This window comes from Haemaphysalis longicornis, unplaced genomic scaffold, assembly GCF_048455015.1.
Source record: "Haemaphysalis longicornis isolate Haplotype H1 unplaced genomic scaffold, Haemaphysalis longicornis Haplotype H1 scaffold_5, whole genome shotgun sequence".
NCBI lineage: Eukaryota > Metazoa > Arthropoda > Arachnida > Ixodida > Ixodidae > Haemaphysalis > Haemaphysalis longicornis.
In genome coordinates this window covers 42,757,012-42,776,196 of record NW_027526385.1, presented here as the reverse complement: position 1 = coordinate 42,776,196, position 19,185 = coordinate 42,757,012, and the positions used below count along the sequence as shown (strand labels likewise).

Sequence of the window (19,185 nt, the reverse complement as noted above, 5' to 3'; positions counted from 1 at the left end):
TGGCGCAGCAGAACCTCTCTGCGCACAAATTATTCTGAACGAGACGCCGTAATTTGACGGTCGCCAGCAGTATTTCCAAGGAAGTCAGAGTGGATGTGTTTCGTTTTTCTTCTTCAGCGCCCAGAGCGAAGCCACCAATGTTCCACAAGCGCTTCGCCGAGACGTACATCGAAATGAAGCCGTCGCCACTGCTACCGCAGATGTCCGACGGTGCCCAGTCCAGGATAACCAGGGGGTTCCCGCAAACGCTCACCCTGAACCCTGCAAACTACTCCATCAATCCTGACGATCCATCAGATAAGGTAAAGGGCGGGAGTTCGGGAACGGGGAAAAGAGCTGATGGTGATGGGGATACTTGATGGTGATTGCTACTCACAAAACACTGCGCTAAATTGTCATTGACGAAGACGAATGGTGGCGGAACACGAGATGATACGAAAGCTCAACTATCAACTGGCCTTTATTTTCCGACCCTATCGGAAAACACTGGAAACGTAAGACAGGGTCGGATGATGATGATGAAAAAACGTTATTATAGTCGTCCCTGTTAAGACGGAGTCAGGAAAATAAAGGCCAGTTGATAGTTACGCTTTCGTATGCGTGCGTCTTGTGTTCCGCCGTCCTTCGTCTTCGGCAATGTCAATTTAGCGCAGTGTTTTGTGAGTAGCAATGTACCAACTTCTCCAGAACAAAGCTCTCAGTGATATATATCGGCCGCGTACCTGCTTTCTTCCCGGCAAATGCCGCTGAAAGACGATTGTCTTCTGCGACCCTGCTACGCAACACCCTCCCCGCTCTCCCCCTCCGACCACTGATGCTCCTAACCTTCCCTTTCGCCCCTGCCATGATGAATGAAATGTAATTACGCCCAAATCAATTTCATTTTACAGCTCGCGTGGCATCTGTTGGAACCTTTCGTTTCCGTTAGGCTAAGAGCAGCTCGAGCCGACATCTTTTGCTTTAGTCTTTGCTCTCATCTGCCTTTCCTGGAGACCGTTTTCAAACAAGTTTATTTATTTACAATTTATTTTGCATAAATAAATAAATAAATAAATAAATAAATAAATAAATAAATAAATAAATAAACACACGGCAGCCGCTGCTCTCTCTGTGAGAGTCCGCGCGGTATAGAGGCAGTGAATGCCAAGTGCAAGCCATAAACTTTTACCCCCTCCCACATTCTTTCAATTCCTCACGCAGGTCGATAGGTCAACCTTCTCTAATAAAGCAGTGTTATGTTATTGTTTTGCATTTCAGCGCTGCAGCGTCGCCTTCTTCGTGTCACGCACAGTCGAAATCACCCCGTTTTGAGCCCTGTTCAACTTCGAAGCGAAGCCGGCTTGATTTCGTCGACTTAAATTTTCCAAGCTGTTTTTTTGTTTTTGTTTAAGCTTAACGCAATAGAGCGCTGCACGCTCCAGTAACCGAATAAACGGCTACATGTTAACGTTGTCCTTGATCGTCACGCCACCCTGAGCCCGTGCATGCTGTGACGTGTGCAGAACTTCTCGGTGACCTGGTACTGCCGGCGGGTGCCCCACGAGCTCATCAACCGCACCGTGCCCGACGACGAGCAGAACGTGACACAGCCGCTCTTCCACCGCATGCGCCACCTGGCGAACATCACGGCCCAGGGCCACGACTTCGACGTCGCCGGCTTCCTGGCGGCCGAAGACATGGAGGACCGGGGCGGCTGCTTCGGCACCGGGCCAGGTGCGTCTCAAGCAAGAGCGGGGTCTGTGCATGCAGGCACGGTGGCGCATGCGCGTGCACTTAGACTTGTATTAAAGCGAAGCTGTCTATGCTTCACGGGTGCCGTCGGTCGTTACGCCAAAACGTACTCCAGGAAAGCCAAATTACACAACGAACTCCTCAGAAGAAAACGCTTCCCGTGGTTTGAATCAAACCTGGGTTTCCCCTCGCGTTATGAAGCCGACGTCTATCCGACTGCGTTATTCCGACACGGTCGAAGCAGTTTCGTTTTTGGACTCTTACTTTGACTCGGGTTTCATGTGAGAACGTTTCGCGTTTTAATCATCTATTGCTTAATTAAGAAAGGGTTTAGGATTTTTTTGTCATGAAGAATCGTCTTTATGAGATTGTATAATAAGGCAGCACAGAAAAGAAAGAACGCGTAGGTAACAATGGAATCTTTTCGTCTTTCTGATGCCCTTGGGTTTAAAGGTGGCACAGAGACACTACAAAACAGTAGAGGTGACTAAAAGAAGATTGGAATGGTGGTGGTTGGAAAAGCAGAAAGGAGATTGTAGCTTAGGCCACTACCGCGTGCAACGGGCAAAATTTCATTAATGACAGTGCTAAAATTAATACAGTTGTACAATATAGATACGTCAGACTTTTTTATATCTGACGGGGTCAAGGGATAGTCAAGCTGTCTAGTACAGCTGTCCTCCTTGGCCCCGCCACTGTACGCGTACATTTTATGTATATAAGTGGAAATAAAGAATTCATTAATTCATTGATATGATACACGTCAATACCGCGTTAAGCCCGTACTACATGGAGCGATTTCGCCTGCGAATTCGCTGATGCGGCGCCGCTCGTGCGGCAAAACCACCTTTTTTCGTTCCTGCGGCAAAGTGCCAAACATTTAAAGCGGTCGAGCAAACGCCGCTCGTGCGGCGTGTGCGGCGTAGAGGGGCCGGACCTGCGGCCAATAGACCCTTTGCAAAATGGCCAAATCGTTGGCGGAAAAGCAGCAAGCCACTCTGGCAACACTGTGCACCCGCTGGGCCGCCATTAGAAAGGAAGCGAAAAGGCTGCGAGCACAGAGTTTCTATGGAGCAGCTACCGTCCACCGTCCATGTAATTGCATACGCATCGTGGGGCAACAGACTCGTGAAGCCGTGGGCGAAAACGCGCAACCGCAACGGCGTTGCTACGACCTGCTTCCTTTCTAATGGCGTCGTCGCGTTCACCACCAGTGTTACCACCGCTGAATTCTCAGTGTTGTCCGCCTTTTTGCAAAGGGTCTATAGGAGCACAGCTCGGCACCACTTGCACGCTTGGAAACCAGATGGCGTTGCTTGTATGAGCGCGACAATAGCGCGGTCACACCAAAACGTTTGTCTTTTCTGCTGTGTGTACGTATATTGATAAAGAATGGGCGATTCTTATATACAACCGCAAATAAACTTATATTTACCGCAAGCCAGGCAGAAACAACTTGCCAAGAAAGTAAAATAAAACCACACTTGTTAAAATCACAACAACCTTTGCTGGTGGCAAACTTCATTCAGTCTGCAAACAAGGCGCATCTGAAACGTGAAAACCGCGGCGTTCGCAGGCCCCATGTAGACGACAATTCCAGGCATTGCGAATTTCGCAAGTGCGAATGTTCGTTCCAGCGAATTCGCAGGCGAAATTCGCTCCATGTAGAACGGGCTTTACAAAGGGGTACCATTAACAGTCAATCAATCAATTAATCAATCAATCAATCAATCAGTTAAAGATTCACACCCCTGATGTTAGCTACCGCAACAAACCCACACGGTCATCCAATTCGAATTCCTTTCCGTGCTCTCCCTCCCAAAACAAAACAACAAAAAAGTGGGGAACAATGTCTTGCCCCATCCTTATTGTCTTGTCTTTCACGCGCAGTTTTTCTACTCTTGAAATTGTCTCTAGAGCTCACCGTCCGAAGCGATATGGGTTGTGTCCTCTGGATAACAAAAGTTACATAATGAGTAGAAGCTTTGTTTTTCCACCTCAGAACATCGGGGACGCAGAATCATTTATTAAAAGCAAAGAGAAAGAAGAGAGAGCGATGCTCTAATTGCGTAACCACCATCGCTGCCACTACGCAGGGCGCATCAACATCACGGGCGGGGAGCTCGAGTGGAGCACCATCGTGTTCTACAAGCCCAACGTGACGTACGAGATCCTCGCCAAGCTGGAGAAGCCCGACCGGCCGCCATCTTGGGGCGCCATCCAGCTCGTGCTCATGGAGAGGGTGCCGCCCTCAATCAGCGTCCAGTGAGCGAGACAACCACATCACCAGAAGCACTTACTCTTTACCGGCTGTTACGCTGGCTAATAAGCGAAGCAATAGCTTAAGCATTTTCAGTGCAACCAGACAAGGACACTAAACACAAATAGCCTGCAAGACTGTGGCGCCGACACTGTTCTCAGCCAATGCCCACAATGAACTCGTCTAACTTACAGTCCTCAGCTGAAGAAAACAAACAGTAAGCGTTAGGGTCTTGCAAGAACAACTCCGTTCCCCACGGTGTCTAGGTTGAATGGCCTCGGTCCGCCCCGTAACTTTTGCACTGCTTCAAGCAGCTGGCGAAATAGATTACAATAATGATCAGAGGCCTATACATGCCACAGGTGCAGCTGTACTTGTTATGCGTGTTGTTTGAGCACGTAATATGCCTCCCAATTCTGTGAAAAAATCCAGGGCCATCTCCCCTAACGTGAAACCTGGGGAGGGACGAAGCATGCAGTGTACAGTCAAACCCGGCTATAACGAACCCGGATAGAGCGAATTATGCTATATATCGAACAAAAATAATTCAGTTACGGAAATAAATGGGAAACATATTCCCTATAACGAAGTTCACATCCGATATATCGAACTTTGGGAGCCTAAAATGGCCGCCGAAATACACGGTCTCGAGCGGCGATTGAGATGTGGATTGGCCGCGACCACGGAGCAAGAGCCGCGACTGAGACATTGCGCCTCGCACGGAGCGACGTAACGCCCAGTACTTTCCGTAACTGTTTCCGATGCGCTGGACTCGCGACGGAACCCGCCCGGTCAGCGAGTCCGGACCAAGACAGCAGCATCGGTGAACGGTGGGAAGAGCTCGCCAACGTTCCCGATGATGTCGCGAGTGAAATCCGTCCGACGCTTATAATAAAGCGCTTCGGCAGTCGATGTGCTCCGCCAATGCTTCTTAGATTTTTGAGGACGCGGACTCGAACTGGTGCAAACAATATTTCGTGTAGAGAATGCTGTGCTAGTTGAAGCCGCCAAAACGAAAGTGAAAACAAAAATCACCGTTTTTTTGCAACGTGGGCAGTTAAGACGGAAAGTAGCTTTATTACTTGCAATAAATGGATTATTTTGGTATGGTAATGGCTACTGTACTGTGTTCATTTCTGCATACGTGGATGGCGGAGTTGGGGAGGGGGGCGGGGGGCTCCTGCGGATTGCGAAATCGTAACAATAAGCTCGTTATAGGCGGGTTCGGCTATATCGAACTATTGGATATATCGAACTAATCGCGGTGCATATTGCAGTTCGCTATAAACGGGTTTGACTGTATAAGTGCATTCTTGGTGGCTTGGTGTTTTTGCAAACGGGGATGCAACCGTTGGCGGGTAGAGGTATACAACTTTGCTGTAACAGTCTCTTGTCCTTGAAGGACGAAGCTCTCCAGCGCGAAGCGTAAACGAGTGTCCCTGTGTTTTGGTACCGTGACTACATGAGACGACGATTACGACGACGACAGGAGACGCCAACAGCCCCAGCCCCTAAGGGGCATCGCCCCTTATAAGAAAGCAGACATTACGCCCACCCCTTTCGTATTTAGTGAACGCGCGACTCAGCAGCCGAACGCTGCTTTACTGCTGAGTCACCGGCAGTGAAGCTGACCGGGTTGGAACCGCGCGTGCTCGTATAACGCGCGCGTGTGAACTGCGTGCAGGTGTCAGACGGACAAGCTGTGCTACCCCAACGACCCGATCGGCCAGAAGATCAACCCGGTGCGCGTGGGCTTGATCGGGCTGTGCATCGAGAACTGCGACGGCGAGATGGTCTACAGCTGGGAGGTGTTTGGAAGCGACAACCTGACAGAGGTGTACCTCGAGGACGCCAGGGACTACCTGGTCGGTAAGCGAAATGGTCACTCTATCCTCGGTGGACCGACCATCACGGTAACAGGGTGGGTGACGAGATACATGCCTAGAAGTAGGAGATGACCATTCACTGGGCGGAGGGATGAAACCAGAAAACTCGAAAGCAGAGGATGATAGACTGAGGCAGTGGTTGTCATCCACGAGTGTGCCGGGGACCCCTTTCGACCTTGCAAAACTGATGGATGAACCCAGGATAAAGTGTGTTGATCCCTGTCATGATGTTAAACAATTTGCGCATGCAGCTAAAGTCGCCCACACACATTTATTATCCGCTTTTTGAGGCTAACTCTTATACTGATGCATGTCATATAGTCAAACGCTCAGCCTTTGCAGTTAAAAGTCGCCTAAACAATTATACGCCGCATTTTGTGCGTCTGGCTTTCTTGCATAACTGGAGTGTTGTGCAAAAAGCTGAAGTTAAAGCTTTCCTACGAGGGAAAAAAATAAAGGTGCACCCTTTGTCAAAATTTTCTAGGCCAATCCTTAACCTTCTCGACCACAAAAAAATTCAAAGGACAAGCTTTATCTTTATATGTGACAAAAATATATTATGCCAGCGAGAAAGAAATGTGTTTTCTCTAGTTTTCCGGCATAAAACGTTTCAGCGTCGCTCGGGACTAAGCTTGAACGTTGAATTGTTGGCGGACTGCGCACTTTCGTCTTGGCCTAGAAAATTTCGACAAAGACTGTACATTCCGTGCAGCGAAGACACATCTTTGCAGTGCCAGCAAGGTTTGGCAAAAAGGGGAAATTAATGGGGTTGGGTTGTGGGTTGAGGAAGGCTTCGCGGATCACCGAAATCCCTAGTGGACCCTCATTTGAGAACCACTGGACTAGGGAATAGCAGCGCAGGAACGGCTGGTGGAACATGGGAGAGTCCTTGATCCCGCGGGGGACATAAGCAGGTCTTGGGGGTAGTGGTGATTATGAAAAGGCACAGTAGTAGGGATAAAATAAAAATCGCACATTTTTCATGCTCAGGATGGCTTCCCCGTGTCTATCCAGCCCGTTCCTTACAACACCACCTCCAGAACATATTCACTACTTTTTCTATTCATATTCATACCTGCAAGCCTTCAAGAATTGAAGCAATAACGAAGACTCCGACCACGCAGAATGGTAAACGATATGACATTTCGGCACTCCGAACGGCCGCCTTGTTCACATAAAAAAAAAAAAAACTCCAAAAGTTTCTGCTCCCGTTCGGGGGGCCTAAATGCAATTATATGGTTTTCTATTGTGTTCGGCGTCTTTATTACTTATCAATGATTATTCCCGACCAGACAGGCGTCCGTCGGAGCCTTGGTCTCACAGGAATACTGTGGTTGGGAGCAATTTGTTTGTTGGGGCTTTGAACAGTCAAACGTCACACTCCGAACTTGTATTTCACCCATTCTTCACCGGGAGCACTCACAGCAGTGGAGGATCCAAGGGTGGGGAAGTAACACAGCCAAGCCTTCGTTCCGTGCCAATCTCTTTATGCCAATCCCTTTATGGCATGGCTTCCCCCCCCCCCCTTTCCCCAAACACCCCTACATCCAAAAAGGAGTCACTTCTTACCCGCAGGCGCCACGGAGCAGAAGATGGCCCTGTCGGACGAGTTCTTCAAGATCTACTACCCGACGTTCGGCGACTTCGTGGCCCGTCTGACGGTGACCAACCAGTGGGGCGTGAGCGGCGTGTCCGACCTCTTCCTCCACATCAACAAGCCGCCAGAGAACGGCATCTGCTCCTTCGAGCCGCAGGAGGGGCGTGCGCTCATGGACAAGTTCAAGGCCTCCTGCTCCGACTGGACGGACCCCGAAGGGCTCGACATCGAGTTCTTCGCCTTCTGGGGTGAGCGCTTTGACGCGAGATTTGGGTGAACGGCTACGCGTCACGGCTATGCCTTTCTCATTTCTGGGCCTGAGCTACATTTAAAACTTACAGTTTAATGTGGAGAGAGTCGCATAGTAGGCGTGTGTTTTGTGCAAATTACACGCGCTATTGTACAGTCAACCAGGACAGTCGACGAGGAGCTCTGGAACGCCACGGAACCATTCTGAATAGTCGTCCAGGGACGCCAAACATTTTTGGACACCAATAAACGAAGTTTAAGGATGGGTCTAAGTACGCCATTCAAAAATGCGTATTGTCAGCACCCGCTTGCTTACAGGAAAAAAGGGAAAAACGCAGATAGTGACTGTGAGTTCTGTGCAAATAACACGCATTATTCTAAAGCCTACCTGGAGCTCTAGTGCATCGGAAAACATTCCCGACAGTTAACCAGGAGCTCTTAAACCTAAAACTTTTTTGACACGAAAAAACGAAGCTTGAATGTAAAGCGCTTAAACTTTTACTATTAAAAAAGGACGAGAAAAACTACAACACAGGATTGCGCTTCGTCCTGTGTTGTAGTTTTTCTCGTCCTTGTTTAATAGTCAAAGTTTGAGCGCTTTACATTCAAGCTATTCATAACCAACTAGCCCCAACAGATGCCCTGTAAACGAAGCTTAAGAAGGCCTCTAAATACGTCATTCAAATCGCGTATTGTCCGCAACTGTCTGCTTATACAACCTCGCTTGATCTTGATGAGGTTAACTTACCATAAAAGCGTACTGTGGAGGCGTTCTCAAGCTGAGTTACCTCTCTCGTTGTACCTGGATAAATCCACCTAAAAAAACTTTACCCCGCACCTAGTCTTCCACAACAATAATGTTTATGAATGCAAACAGAAAATTTAGCTTCTTTCTCTCGTTCTATAGGGCACAAAGTTCGAAACTGCGCGCGAAATTCGTCGAATCGAAGCGCAAGCGAAAAGAGCTACGTAATCTGATATGCTTTGAGTAACCACGCTTTTCTTACGGGAGTTTAATTTCAGTCTTCGAGGTTAGCAAGCGCGAATTTCACCAGTTCGCCCAAAATTGCCTTCTTTTTGACGACGTAAGACACAGTGCACGACATGTCCTCCATCCTCCATTGCGCAACACTACGTGCAGTTCGCAACATGGCGAACGAGGCCATCACCTTCCTGACATACGGCCCGGACAGCGAGGTGACCCTGGTGCTTCCGTACGGCGAATTTCAAGTGGGCGCCGACATCAAGGACAAGGAAGGGGCCACTAAACGGGTCAACATGACAACCATCGTTGTGAGTACAAGTCCGTCACTTCCAACTCAATGCCGTGGTCGGTGACGTCTTTTGTAGCGGGATCGGTTTCACCCACTCTGAAAGGAGGATTTCGGTGTTGACGTTCGCAGCTTGCTTCGTCCACATTTTGTTTGCACCTGGATGTTTTGATAGATACTAGCCTGATAATGATGATGTGCTGATATGTATTAACCCTCCACTGTACCGAGAAAGAACCGCAGCCCCGCGGCCGTTCATTTGGTATGTAAAGTTTAAAGTGGTGATTTTTTTCCCACGGTACAGCGAAAGTGTCAGTTATGTCGGCAAGATTTGAACTTATATCATAATCGCACTGGCGGTGTGCAGAGGGCAGATCAGCCCCTGCTTTGGGAGAAGTACTGCGTATAACGAAGTCAGCTTTCTGGACAGAGTGGTGCTTCGTTGTAACGAATGTTTATGCAGACCTTAATTGCGCGTGCGCAGACGTACCTGCCTACGCGGCAGGAGTTCGAGCGCTACATGGGCGAGCGTTCGCTGGACAACGCGGACGCGGCGGGCGACCAGGCACGCATGAACCAGATGTCGCAAGCCATATCGTCGCTCATGAACGTGCGTCTGCCGGACGAGTACGAGAACGAGATCAACTACTCGGGTGCGTTTAACAGTTGTCCCACACGCAACGGGAGGGGGCTGCCTGACGGGGTCCATCAAAGAGTTCTTAGAGGGGCCATTAAGACAAAGGTACAGGTTCGGTTCATTAAAAAAGAGGACGCCTTGTACCCAAAACTGCGATACCAACTTTATCCGAAAAAAAACTCCCACCTCCCCTCGCGGGAACCCCTGTGTAGATGCGACGCATAGGGGGTTCACGTTTCAGCGTTGGACAGCGGAGGAACGGAGCTGGAACGATGGAGCGGAGCGGCGCAGGCACCGCGTTTTATAGCGCGCATAACGGTGAGGGGACGCGTCGGCGCCAGTGCGTCTGCCGCGGCTATGACGCAACACAATCCAACACAATCCACTTTAATCCAAGCCAAGCCAATCCATTCGAATCCAATCCAATGCCCCTCGCGAGAGAGGGGCATCGGAGAGGAGAGGGGGTGAGCGGCGGAGAGCGCAGATCGCGCGGCGAGGAGAATGGGGGAGGGGCGGACGCCGACGACGCCGACGCCGGATGCAGGGACAAGGCGAGTGAATGAGATGCAGTCGCATCTAAAATTCTAACAAATAATTGAGATAATAAGGAAAGCAGATAAAGTCTGCACTTTCCGCCGATTTTTCTGTGACGTCACGGAGACCTGTTCATGCGATTGGCTGCAGCCGACCTAAGCCACCATCAAGAAACATGACTGGTTGGTTGAACGCATCACTTGAATGTTAACGTGTCGGCACTGTGTCAGTTAACACGCTGACAACTGTGTTTTCAGTGCAGGCCAATTTCCCATTGCGCCTACTCGTATTACACCACTTCAGCGTGAAATTTGAAAGTCGTCCATATTTCTGTTTTTCGGCTAAACAAGCGTCTTTGATAGCTGCAATGGCGCTGAGTTAGTTACCAAAGGCTAGTTTTCTTTTTTTTAACTGAACAGACTTGTACTTCGTCTTCATGGCCCCTTCAAATGCGTAGCCTTTTTTTTTTTGTAGACTCAAAGAGAAAAGGAAACCCGTTTGTCCGTATGTTAGCAGTGGATGCGTCGCGCTTCGGTCGAATACAAAAATACCATCAATAAAAGGTCACAAGGCATTCATATTTGATGTAAAACCGCTCAATTGCCCCTACAATTGTCTTCTGAGCAATTCATCTATGTACAACGGTAAAGCTGACATTAAAGGGGGTTCCGTGAATAGCGCTTAATGGGGATACTATTTGGGTTTGTTTTATGGATGTATTTAATGTAAGGCACTACGATACTTTTTTCCTTATTCGTGCTTCGTATACTGCCCCTATATTTCTTTATTTCTTTATTTATTTATTGGTCTTCACAAAAGTGGGAGGTGACCAGGGTAAAAGCCGTTCTGCGACGGCTTGAGGGTTCCTTGGCCACCCGCGGCAACGACTGGCGCCGATCACAAGCAAACACACACAGCTGGCATAAACAAGTTCATGAAATATTCAAGATTACGCGAGAGCAACAACAACGGCAGATACAACTGCAACTGCAAGTACGATAAATGCGGAAAAAAGTTTACAAATACAAACACTAAACTTGTTTACACGGTTTACATGTTTTCGTCTCAAAGCTTTACATAAATCAAACAAATCATAATATACTTTCCAGGAATCTGCAAAAAAATACAGGCACATCTTGTTCAGGTTATAGAAGGGTGGAATAGAGAAAGAAATACAAGCATTAAGGAAACGATGCAAATACTATATGGGAGTTCCGCGAAAATAATAAAGTACAAGACAGTTTTATAAAAATGCAATGACAGAAAGTAATAAAAGCACCTTCATGTTAGGCAGTATATAAATCAGTTAAATAAACTGTGCTTAGCAATGTCAGCTCTATTCCCTGGCTATCAAACTTATTCAGCAAACGTGGCAGCTTATTTGGAAGCATTTGCATTCGATAGTTTGTGCGAGATTTTGGAACCTTCCATTTCTCTGCCTTTCTAGTTTTGTAAGACAGTTCATTATTATGTAAATCAGCTATGTCAGTTAATAATGGATTATTCTTTTTAACGCTAATAGATAACTCTCTGGCTAGCCGATATTCGTAGATATCATGTACTCTCATAATTTTTAACTTCCTAAATAGTTGCGCGGTAGGCTCGGTATATGGCTTGTTTCCAATTATTCTGAGGACTCTTTTCTGGATATTTAGTAGTTTTGTTAGATTTGTTTCGGTAGTAGTACCCCAAACTAAATGACAGTAATTTAAGTAGGAAGCAAATAAGGCGTTATAAACCAGAAGTTTAACGGTCTCAGGCAGAAGGTGTCTGTTGCGGTTCAAAATGCCAGTAATTGAGCTCAACCTTTTCAATGGATAATTTACTTCCTCATCCCAGTGCATGGTTGCCGTGAAATAAACACCGATTATTTTAACCGAATTTACTACATCTATTTTTGTTGACCTGAATAAAATTTCAGACTTAAGGAACACCTATTTTCCTTTAGAAAGGTAGACAATTGCTTTGGTTTTTGTGGGATTGATTTTTAATTGATTTTCGGTTGTCCAGATGTCAAGTTTTGACAAAATGTTATTAGCTCTAGACACAATTTCATTGCTAGAAAATGCCTAAACAAATATTGTGGTGTCGTCTGCATAGATACTAACTTTTTCCTCAGTTGAGATGTGTACAATGTCATTAATATAGAGAATAAACAACAGTGGTCCTAGTATACTTCCCTGTGGGACCCCTGAGATTAGTTTTTTTCTGTCTGAATTGACATTATTCATTGAAACGAACTGGTATCTGTGAGACAAATAGCTTTGCAAAAATTCCAGAGGTAGCCCACGAATACCATAGTGATGAAGTTTTTTGTCTTTTTAGCATTGCACTTACGTACAGTAGCGAAGGCGACTTTAAATGGGTTCTGTATATATAGCTTGGTAAACCAAGCTCAGTATACTGATTGATTGTGGGGTTTAACGCGCCGACCCAACGCAGGCGATGAGGCGCGCCGTAGTGGAGGGCTCCGGATTAATTTTGACCACCTGGGGATCTTTAACGTGTGCCGAAATCTCGTACACACGGGCGTTTTTTATTTTCGCCTCCATCAGAAAAGCGGCCGCCGCGGCCGGGAATCGAACCCGCGACCTCGTGCTCAGCAGCGCAACGCCTTAGCTACTGAGCCACCGCAGCGGGTGAGCTCAGTATACTAAGCGCCCATGTGTCCATACATGGACACATTGGAGCTTATAGATGCATTTATTGGCAATGTCTTCGCCACCATCGTTTGACATTAAACTGCCTACACTGCCTCTGAGTAGCGTAATCTTAGCATTACGTTTGTGTCTCTTAGTGCAGCCGACTTTAAAGGGTATGGTGTGCAGCAGAGCGGCTTACGCATTTATTCGATAACCCACACTTGAGAGTTTCCGCACACTGCTTCAATCGTCTTGAAAAACCTGATTGCTTCACGATCCGTTAAGTGTATGACGTTGCATAAGGTGAGGAGAGGGCGGATATGAGTTCTGCAGGCTAACATTTACCGACTCCCGCTTAAAGCCAGAGAAGGGAGTTCGTACATCCAAGGGCTCATTCTAGCAGACTCACCCTTGATCGTGAGTATATTGAGGGTGGATGGACGCCGCAATAATTTCTTCTTCATTTTGCTTGGTGATAAAGGTCAGCAGTAGACATTCAACTCATTTAATCGGCGACGAAACACAGACCAGTACTCACTGTTCGAGGTGGGGTAGAGCGTTACAAAATAGACCCACTGAAACAGGCGTCAATCCGTGGGACTTACATTAGTGAAACGAGATCGCTTCGGACTTAACCACCGTGTACTGTTGCTGACCACAGCGCTCAAGAACTCTTGCTGACCGTCCGTAGCGTGACGTTCACTTGTCTTCGCTCGCACGCACTTCGTGATTCACGGCCCCCGCGCATGCGCATGCAGACCCGGAGGTTCTGGACCGAGAGATGGAGGCCCAGGCCCTGCTGCGGGCCAAGATGGTGCGCTCGGTGTCGTCGATCATGAACGTGGACACCCTGAGCAGCCTGGAGCAAGTGGGCAGTGCCCTCACGGCCATCGCCGGAGACGGCAGCGGCGTCGACAACGAGGGGAAGGTAAGCTTGGCTGCCCTTGTCTCCTCCTCTTCATTACGAGGGAGAGAGGACGCCCCCTCTCCTCCCCCCGTTTACCGGGAAGGTGCAAGATTTTGTTCCAAGATGCGCACAGAGCAAGCTAAGCTATTCCTGCATGTATTCACCCAGCGCGCACTGCTAAATAATTTACACCCTTAAGGGTGTAAATCACTGTCATTAACTAATAAACCTTACACAGCAAAAAAAGAAGAAAAACCCCCTAATGGTCTTGTCATTTATAACCCCTTTACGCCCTATAAATTGCACAAAAATACGCCCTCATAAAGGCACCCTTTCAAATGTTCTTTTTTGTTTTCGATAGTTTGTGAGGGTGTCAGTTACTACACAAATAGGTGTAAATAATTTTTCAGTGCACGTACGGGTTCACTTCGAACCTCTTATTCTTTTCAGCAACTACTAAAAAATCTCAGATGTTGGGCCTCAGTATACGTAAGAGTAGGTTGGCTGGCTTTGGAACGAAGGGCCTGGGATATTTAACTTGTTTCGGAAGACCCGTGATTTCTTTTTTCTTTTATTTTCTTTTTGGTGTAAAATGTTCTGTCAGCTCAATCCTATTTTTTGTACCGGTGGTTTAGTATCTGTTAGGTCGGTTTAGCGACGCTGCGCGGCTTGTCAGCGCCTTTAAAATGCGTTCTGCATCGAACCGGAAGTGGTTGGCTTGTGACCACCTGGGAACGGAGTATCGCCACCTGGGAAGGTCTGTTGGTGTGTCCGTGACTTCTGTGACGTTCCCAGTCAACGGTGAAGCGGAAAGGGCGGGAGATGGATGCACCTGACCCGAGTTAGACATCGAGGGCTACGGAAAAATTGCACCCACCTGCGGGTAGTTTAACTTAACTACGGCTGCGGATAACGTAACGTAACGCATGTTAACGTAACATGGGGGCGGCGAACTGGGCAAGTTGGTGTACGGTGAAAACAGCGCAAGGAAAGACGAAGACAGAGGCAGGTACCAACGCCGTGTTTGTGTTTACCCTATCTCTGTCTTCGTGTTTCCTTGCGATGTTTTAACTATGGGCGTCGTAGTATTTCTCTGTGATCAAAACCGCTTTCATAGTGACCCCACCAGTTTCAGTTTAAACAGAATGGTGTACCTTAACACGGAGCTAACATCCAGCACTCGGCGTTTGTTACACGGCGTAAAACGGATTTTGTCAGTACCGGTCGGGCCCTCTTTTAGATGCGAAGCATCTCATGCTCGAGGCTGTGTCCCTCCCTCCCTCGTTGTCTTGTCCGCACTCTACTGCGCATGCGCGTCCCTTCAGCCCCTTCAGCGTTTGGGCTGTCGTCAGCGCAGCCCACTATAAAAAGAAATAGTTAGGCGGAGCCCGGTTTCGATCCCATGACTCTCTGACTGCAACGGGAGGTACGTGGCGCTCTTCCCACTGCGCTACAAATCGAGACGGGAGCATGTGCTACAAACGCGCCTTATGTCCTTCACTCATTCAAACTACGTCAAGACGCTACTGATACAACGAAGGCACACGAAGCTGAGTGTCAACAGAAACGACGAACTGAAAACTAATTGGAACTTCAGTCGACCCCATGGCTGCTTCACATACTACTCAGGGTTCCCCTACGGGAAGATGGTGTATTTGTCTTTTTTTTTTTCTCGCGCGCGCGCGTGTACGTGCTTGGGAAACGGGGGGAAAAGTGCGTGTGAGGTCTGTCAACTGCCCGCCACGGTGTCTTAGTGGCTAAGGCATTGTGCTGCTGAGCGCAAGGACGCTGGTTCGATTCCCCGCCGCTTTTCAGATTGAGGCGGAAAGCGGAAGTGCCGTGGGCCGAGTTTTCTGCGCGCGTTAAAGATGTCCAGGTGGTCAAAATTAAGCGGCTAGTTATTAATTAAATAAATTAATTAAGCCCAGGTATAGCTTCGGAGCGTTAAACTCCACAACCAGGCAGACTTGACAACTAGAACACTTGTCAGTCTCGTGGCTTCCGAAGCGGATTTACCAACTTGCCGTGATCCTTTTAATTTTTTTTTTTCGAAAACGAAGCAAATTCTTGGAATTTTCTACACAATCGTTTTATGTCTCTACGAAAATTAGAAGGCGGAAGAGAAAGAGTAATTCATCATGGTTAGCAAAGTTCGTTCAACGAGATCCCGCAAACGCAAAAATGCAGGCTTGCTATTTCAATCAGCCTGGTGTGCATCGTTGTTTAAAATAAGCGGTAGGTCCACCCGGACCTATATACCTTGTCATGGCACACACCCATGCCAAAACCCCTTGGCCAATAGACTGCTAGAGTCATTTATAGCCGGTCTAATCGATTCAGCCTGCACCTCGGGAACCAGTTCACAGCGGCGCAAAGCGGGTTCCGCCATCCTGAATAATCGGCGGAACCAGACCTGCACTTATTTCGTCTGCCCCTGCACCTCCTCCACAGGGAGTACAGGCAAAGCCATGAACTCGCCCTTCACCCGTCGGCACCACCGGTGAATCGAACGGTGCGGTTCAGGTGCCGCGAGCTGCACCGCTGAAACGAACGGCGAAGTGCTGCCCCACCTGAACCGGTTCACTTGGTGCAGGTGAAACGTACGAACCCAGTGTTTATACTGTCGTGGACGAAAACTGCTCCGAACCAACAATTCGCACACACCTTCACGCGTTACAGGCACAGAAGGAACAAACGCTCGGCTTTAAACGCGACCCGGCGAATAAAGACAGCGCCAGGGATTCAAGCTTTTATGTTCGCTGGCCGGCAGTGTCTCACGCAGTACATTCAAGCGATTTAGGCGCTCCGTACTTTGTTTTGTTGTCACCTCCGTAAAATAATGGCGTGCGCGGTCTGCCAGTTTTGGAAGAGCCGCTCTGCACGCAGCGGGAGAACGCTTTTTCAAGCAAACAAACGGGAGAAAGTGGCACTGTTTTAGGGGCGAAGCTCCTAAAGCCATGGGTCTGTCCATCCCTTGTGTCTCGTGGTACGTGACCGCCGCATGCTTTCGGAGATGTCGCAAAGTGGGCCGCGTTGCACGCGCAAGAACCGGCTGCAACCGGCAGCGCAAACTCGGCACCGGGAGCGCGAGCTTGTCTGTGTTCGCCAACGGAGGCGCGAGCGCACATGCACTACGAGGGGGAGATCACGCAAGAGATCACGCCACGAACGCAGGCAGTCGTTCTCGGAGATCGAACGAGACGCAAGGACCTTTGCTCGTTTCCTCTCGTCTTGTTCGGGCACAAGTTCGCCCTAAATAAAAGTTCTTTCTTTACCGTTGTGTCCCATCCTACGTGACAAATTGTGGTGGAGGTGCGGGGTAGTCCTCGATGGCGCGGGGTCTTTCACCAGGTCTGGGCCTGGGAGCATTGACTCCGAAAATAAAAGTTGATTTGTACAATGTACGCACACAGTCTTACGTCTTTCTTAATGATGTAATGGGCGAACTTTCACGGGAGAGTTACGGTTACCGATGATCTCCCCCTCTCGAGCTTCGCCCCACTTATCATTCATTCCGTGGATATGGCGCGATTTTTTTTTGTTTTTTCGGGGTTCGGTAAATTAGACGTAGTCAGCCAATTTGCCTCTATACGGTGGCGCATCTTTTGATCTCCTTAAATGTGAGCGGTTGATAACAAGCAGCGGTGCTGCTTTTTCTCGCTTACGCAAACTCCCGACTATAGTCGTGGCAGACTTGTGACTCATCTTTTCTTTGGTGGGATCTCAGAGAAGAGTGCCTATATATTTATATACACCACCTACCTGACAGAAATCGGATTGTTTGGGGGAATGTAGATAGCTAATCTGCTCTTGTTCATTTTGTCTCCTCAGGCGCTCAAGGTAGTTTTTTTTTAAATAAAATCGGAACAGGAGGGTGTATAGATTTGGGCGATGAGGTTTGCAATGGAGGGCGGCTGATTAATATGGATCGCACCGGTGTTCTTGAACGTGCGTCGAACACTTCTACGCACAGGCGTTTTTTTTTTTTTTTTCTCCTCGCCATCTTGGTAAATACAGCTCCCCCGACCGATGACATTATCCACGACTTAACGACAAATAACCGCGCGGCGAGTGACGGGCAAGCAATACACAGGCGCGCATTACGACACATCTACCCTTACAAAGTCTAACGCATTATGAAGATTTTAAGCTCGGCCATACCATTAATTCTGCCATCTCGAATTTCCCATATACATACCGTCATTATTTATGAAGGTCGACAAAGACTGAGGTAGTTTGGCTGTCGCCCTCACGGGGTGCGGACATGTGTCACGTTCGTCCGCTCGCGGAGGCATCGAATTTGCGATCTTCGCGAGCCACACGTCGCACCCTTGAGGATTTCTCGCATCGGGCGTTCTGCCGTGTGGGGACGTCTAGCGCAAACTCCCGCCCGCCATTGTAAGCCCCTCCCGTGAAGTCTCCACTCAGCCAACTTGGCGGTTCAGAACCGTCGTGGACCGCTTATCACTTCACCGCTCCTGTGCTTCCAGACGTAGCACGACGCCAGACTAGTGTATCTATGGCGTGCCTTCCCTGCGCGGGCGGTTCCAAACAACGGCAAAACTTTTCTGCCAGTTCTTACGTTTCTAACTTTTGCTTTTTTTTTCTATTCTACCCAATCATTTCCCCCCTATACTTCCATCGGCACACTGCGTTAAATCCCCACTGCACTTTGTTTTCAAATCAAAGCACTTCATCCCATCCACAGCAAAAACTGGGAGCATTGCCTGGAGTTATTGCCTGTCAGTTGGCCTTACAGGCCAAGCTAGTGCGAGGTTTCTCGAATGCGTACAGTCCCATCTGACGCATGCCCAAACTCAGTCACGTGACGTGAATTTCAGGCCGACTGCGCTCTGAGAAGAGTTTCACTAGCAAACCATGCATTCACAATGACAGTCAGGAACTTGAAATCGATGAATAACGAAGTCTGGAATGAAAGGCTTCTAATAACAGTGAACCGCAGGCGAGGATACCAGGTGCAGTAAAAAAAAACTGGTTGATTCCTCTGCCATAGGGATCGGTAAAACACGAAAGTCATATTTGCTGCGAAATCTGCCGCTCAGCATGATTTGCGATCGGCGGCTGTCTTGTGGGTGTGCTTGGCGAGCGACATCCTGCTGGCGGGTCGCTTCGGCAAACGTGTACTGGGGTGACTTCTGTGACGGATATGACGTCAGAAAAATCTTGGTGTGTCCCGGCATAAAACACTTTCATGTTAAAATATAATAAAACCAGAAAACGAACAAATTGAAGTATAACGTACTCTTTAGTACTAATGGTTGCTTCCCCGTAAGAAGACCCTGTGTGCAGGGGTGAACGCTTTTCAGGCCGCTTGCTTCGTTGTACTGGCGTCACTTCCTTGGCGGATATGACGTAAGTGAAATGTTCGTGAAGCTCGAAATAAAACACTCTCGTGTTAATAAGGGAGCGGACGTTAAAACCGAAGTGACATTTATTGCACAAGCTTGAAT

At 48.3% G+C, this 19,185-nt stretch overlaps 1 protein-coding gene across 1 annotated transcript in view; it reads left to right on the top strand.

Annotated features, from left to right (window-relative positions):
• The window catches only part of LOC144138115 (polycystin-1-like), a 113,762-nt gene that overhangs the window by 35,519 nt on the left and 59,058 nt on the right, over positions 1-19,185 (top strand). The window contains exons 16-23 of the mRNA XM_077670222.1: positions 118-302; positions 1,503-1,713; positions 3,828-3,996; positions 5,676-5,860; positions 7,453-7,722; positions 8,865-9,016; positions 9,479-9,647; positions 13,566-13,735. Of these exons, the coding sequence (XP_077526348.1) occupies positions 118-302; positions 1,503-1,713; positions 3,828-3,996; positions 5,676-5,860; positions 7,453-7,722; positions 8,865-9,016; positions 9,479-9,647; positions 13,566-13,735 (1,511 nt within the window). The remainder of the gene's footprint in view (positions 1-117; positions 303-1,502; positions 1,714-3,827; positions 3,997-5,675; positions 5,861-7,452; positions 7,723-8,864; positions 9,017-9,478; positions 9,648-13,565; positions 13,736-19,185) is intronic.